The sequence below is a fragment of the Ictalurus punctatus genome, chromosome 21 (assembly GCF_001660625.3).
Source record: "Ictalurus punctatus breed USDA103 chromosome 21, Coco_2.0, whole genome shotgun sequence".
Classification (NCBI taxonomy): Eukaryota; Metazoa; Chordata; class Actinopteri; order Siluriformes; family Ictaluridae; genus Ictalurus; species Ictalurus punctatus.
The window spans coordinates 21225475-21230474 of NC_030436.2; the positions used below are offsets into that span (position 1 = coordinate 21225475).

At 41.1% G+C, this 5000-nt stretch overlaps 1 protein-coding gene and 1 long non-coding RNA gene across 2 annotated transcripts in view; one reads left to right on the plus strand and one right to left on the minus strand.

Moving 5' to 3' along the window:
- Positions 1 to 2230, plus strand: part of c21h6orf89 (chromosome 21 C6orf89 homolog) — a 6445-nt gene extending 4215 nt beyond the window's left edge. Inside the window, exon 9 of the mRNA XM_053674116.1 lies at positions 331 to 2230. Coding sequence (XP_053530091.1) covers positions 331 to 395 — 65 coding nt within the window. The 3' untranslated portion in view covers positions 396 to 2230. The remainder of the gene's footprint in view (positions 1 to 330) is intronic.
- Positions 2231 to 2378: 148 nt separating this feature from the next.
- LOC124626113 (uncharacterized) overlaps positions 2379 to 5000 on the minus strand; it is a 3214-nt gene continuing 592 nt past the window's right edge. Inside the window, exons 1-3 of the long non-coding RNA XR_006980746.2 lie at positions 4554 to 5000; positions 4247 to 4294; positions 2379 to 2843 (exon numbers count right to left, since the gene is read on the minus strand). The exon at positions 4554 to 5000 is cut by the window's right edge and continues 592 nt beyond it. This is a non-coding gene — a long non-coding RNA (uncharacterized LOC124626113). The remainder of the gene's footprint in view (positions 2844 to 4246; positions 4295 to 4553) is intronic.

Here is a 5000-nt window from a genome sequence, read left to right on the forward strand (position 1 = left end):
TACAGACATTACAGACACTGCAGTTTCATCATCATTCCACACACGACACATCTTCTTTACACACAGCACCACATCCATGTGTTTTCCCGCCCTCTTTTGATTGACAGGATATAATCCGCCCTGATAATCAGATGTTTTTAAACTATCTGCCCATAGCGGGAAAAATAGCCTTTATACATCGGTGCGTCTCTAATATAAAAATGTAAATATAACAGTTCATTCAGTATCTGCAATCAAAATTAATTCATTCACACGGGTGAAGATCATCAAATCAAAACACAACCTTGTAAATAAACCCGTGTGTGTGTGTGTGTGTGTGTGTGTGTACAGTGTACGCAGACCCTCGGTTCTGGCAGCTGGAACTGTTCCCGGGCCGAGGAGAGAACATCGTGTGACGGTTCGGGCGTGTCTGATTCCGGCGTGCTGCCTTCAGCGCTTCACTGCGTTTAGTTTCCACGCCATGGCAGGAGGACGTTAATGAGGAACAGGAGCTGGGAGCTCACCTGCCTGACCTGTCGAACACTTCACAGCCCTCCGGCCCTCACGTTCCTGTAAAATGAATCCTAACTGTAACCTGAGAAGGTTCAAAACTTAATATATCTCCTTATGAGACAGCTGATTTGAACTGATGAGGTGATGTACAGTATTTAACATACCCTGAGGTTTCACACACACACTGTCATCATCGCCAGGCTCCGTGCCGAAGGGGAACACCTCTGTATGCGAGATTTCTGTGATTTTGGTCACATGATCATGAGACATGGGGGGGGAAATAAACTACAGTTAAATTATTTAATTTACGGATCAGAACAAAGCCACAAGAACAAACTCCACTGCACACAGTGATGATATCTGACTTTTTTACATTTTAGAATCAAACCAAGGTGTTGAAACTGATTATAAGTTATCATCACAAGCCTAATTATGATCTCGTACATTCATCAGATTGTTTCACTTAAAAGGAACTCACACTCTCATTTTTTATTTTTAATATCGATGTATCATGTGTCAGCTCCATCTCTCTCTCTCAGAGTCACACACTTGCTCACACTGCTTCCCCTCACAGATATAACATGGTAAAGCAGTTTAAAGTTGTTGTGTGTGTGTGTGTGAGTGAGTGAGTGAGCGTGTGACCATTTGCATTAATCCCCATCAGCTTCCCTGTTCACGTGGTACTGCTCAGCGTCCCCTTCATGTTCCAGTACAGTTTATAACACACCCTCGTTAACGTCTCCTCCTGATGCGGTGTGTAACTCGTGTGTAACTCTGCTGCAGCTCTCAAGACTGAAGGTTTACCCATAAAAGTTGGCAGGTCTGGCACAGGTGTTTATAAATATTTGTTTTCTCACCCAAGCTCCCACTGCAGTTCCTTTATGGCCCACTAGGGGGTCCACCTCACAGTGTGAACTATTCAGTTCAGTGTTGTGTGTAGCGTGTTTAACAGTGGACGTTGTCCCAGAGCAGCGGTACAGAAATATATACACTCAGGATAGAGATGTTAAATGTATGAATTTATCTCTAATGAGCAGCCAGAGGAGACGGTGGTGAGGAAAAACTCCCTGAGACGATATGAGGAAGAAACCTCGAGAGGAACCGGACTCAAAAGGAACCCGTCCTAATCTGGGTGACACCGGATAGTGCGATTATAAATAAATACACCCCTTATAGAACACCTTGGCCCCAAATACCTTGGAAGTGTGTCTCCAGCGTCTCACTAGCGGACACTTCCAGAACAAGGAGAAGAGGAGACAACCACCAGGAACACACCTTCTCTCAAGACTGAATGGTCATAACAAATCAAATGCTACATCTTTAAAATGTTCATTATTTCAAAGTAATTTATTGGCTTGTAAACAGTTTTGCCCATCAACTGAGGAGAAGGGGACTAGGGGAAGTGTTAAACACAATACGGAACACAACCACGCACATCAGTATCGTTATTGTTGTTGTCTCATCTTCATGTTCCAGCTCTGAGGAAAGCTCCAGTGTAACTGTCAAGTACATTTATATCCCGTATGAATGTGGATATACTTTACAAATGAAACTATTACGATGAAACCTGTTAGAATCTGTATAAGGCGACTGGTGTTTAGGAAAACTGCGGGTATTAAAAACGTTAGGAAAATATAATAATATATTTAATAATGATTGTTATTATTGGAGTTTCGGGGGCAGATTTTTGGAAATGGTTTTCAAAAGAAAACATGAATAAACACAGATCTCTGTTTAACAGTGCTGCATAATTTCCTCAGCGTTTAAGTGGAACGTTAATTAAACTTTTTATTTATTTAAGACTCTTAAACATGCTTTAAATGTCTAGGATTTTTCTACAGCAGAACACTTGACCTTTTGGAGCAGCACAAGTTTCCTTCTAGGAAACTACACACACACTAATGCGAGGAGATGGCGGTAGTCCAAGTGGGTGGAGTCTGAGTCTGTGATGTCATAGTGATTGACAGAAGAAGGTTCAGGCGTTCACTGAAGCAGCTGGGTTTTACTTTAGAAGACAACACCACCACCACCCAAAAAAAAGTATGAGCTGTATGTAGGACTTGGTGGCTCATTGGTAAAACCCTCACCTCTCATGTCTCAAGTTCCTGGCCTTGAGCCTGATTGTATGTGTGTGTGTGTGTGTTTGTGTTTATGAGTGAGTGAGTGAGTGTGTGTGTGTGTGTGTGTGTGTGTGTGGGGGTGTGGGTGGGTGGGATGGGGGGATGGTGTAAGGTGGAGGAAGAGTAGACTGCAGGGCAGGTGAGATGGAGAAGACAGGAGAGGGGATGGAGGATATGGTTAGGTTCTCTACTACATCCGGTTCTCAGCTGTGAGGTTCTGGAGCTTCAGGGCTGTAGGTGAATATGCAAAAAAGTACTGAATTGAGAATAAATTCTGATCTAAATAATAATAAGAAGGAAAAATACAGTTCCATTACACACATTCAGTCGGTGCTTGGCCCCCTAATAACGACACTTCATTGGACTTCATGTAACAAGTCACAACACAGCACAGCACAGTTTATTCTTAAACCATCCAAAAGGCAGATTAGAACCTGAATCACGAGGAACGGCAGCATTGGCACCTTCAAACCACTACACCACAAACAGAACAGGCACAAGTGCACAGAATGCTAATAATGCTAATAAGAAGAAACCTGGATCTGACACTGATACAACAGTGACTGTTAGCTGTGTTCGTGAAACCTTTCAGGAGAACAAGAACACATGCATCTCTGGTCCCTCTGTGGTGTAGAGGTTTGAGTAAGCGTCAGTGTTGTGGCTACTGAACCTTCTGGTTCTAATCTGTATTTTGGCAGGTTTAAGAATATAAAGTGGTGCTGTAGCAGTATGAAGGTGTGATGGAGGCGGTGGTGTGTACAGACTGTGTATAAAAACCTCTCACCCACACTACCACTGGTCACTCGCCCTCCTCCACCCACTCCTACTCCATCACACATGGTACAGAGAGAAACACACTCTCTCAGACAGGTCTCTTTGAAAATATAAAAGGCTCCCACTTAAGGAGTCCATGGTAGCTTCCCAGTTCCCAGATGTCTTTGCTATTATGCTAATGAGGTAAACCCTGATTGGACACCAGGCCCAATTATTTGTTCTATGTCATCCTGTGTTTTTATTCTCACTACTGAATAATTTAAATAGCACACAGAGATCATTAATCCATAAAGGAAATCATGAAACACAGAGGGAAATACAAATAAAATTATATTTGAATATAAAATATTTTTTTTTAAATATGGAGAATTGTGGAGGCCATGTGGTCAGATCAGTAATTCCCGTTACACTGGCTACTTTCTCTGGAGCCTCTACAGTGTCGTTATTAGGGGGCCAAGCACCGACTGAATGTGCATAGTGGAACTGTATTTTTCCTTCTTATTATTATTTAGATCAGAATTTATTTCCAGAACCTTTCCTCTGAAACAATCTGTATTTTCCTAAAATACATTCAAGTGTTGCAGGGATTAATTGAGTTAATAATTACAATTAACCACAGTAAAGCAGCAAACTGCAATAATCAAAGACAGATCCTGTTAATAATAATAATAATAATAATAATAATAATAATAATAATAATAATAATAATACAGATTTATGTATCACGTTATCATGGTTTTCGAAATCGTGATTAATTGATAATCCTTAATGAATTATATGGAAATCAATGAGAATTAACACAAGATCAAAAATGATATTAACGTACATTTACCAAGAATGACAGTGTGTAATGCTCTAACCTGACCAGCAGGAGGAGACACAGCGCTTTTACACGCACAAACAGTGACCTGCAGAGAGAGAGAGAGAGAGAGAGAGAGAGAGAGAGAGAGAGATTGTAGTGGGTTTGGTTTGGAAATTTCCCTATTTTCCCCAAGTTTGTAAATGTAATATGTTTATTGACTGTGCGGTTGATGGTGTCAGTTTCTGAATCCGAGAACAGAATGTTAAACTGTATTTATTAACTTTAATGTCACCTGAACTTCCTGTTAAAGTTCTTGCAAACTTTTTTTTATGGATTCATGGTGTTTAAGAGTGCATCAGAATCACCTTATCTGAAATTAAATGAAAGATTTTGTAAGATGTATAAGATCTGAGAGCGAAAGCGAACTTCTGAAACGAGAGAAACATTGTGTTTATTCATTAGCATTAGCTTCACCTCCCTCAGCGGGTGTTATCGGGTTTAATGACTGTCTCTTTGCCTCAACATTTTGTTCAAATAAAAGATTATATCGCTGTCACAGTTACATAAAGAGAGATTATCTCAGGGACTGTTTTGGTTTTCTCTGATTTTATCTTTGTTTTTATCTTTAACGAGGTCTCTCACGATGTTTCTCCCCCGCTACACACACACACACACACACACACACACACTACGGAACGTCCTGTTCTCTGTTCTGCCTCAGCAACAGCCTCTGATTGGTTGGGCCGCGAAAGACGTCACTGCTCACCACAACTGCAACACAGCTGCAGAGCGCGAGACCAACTTACTGATTT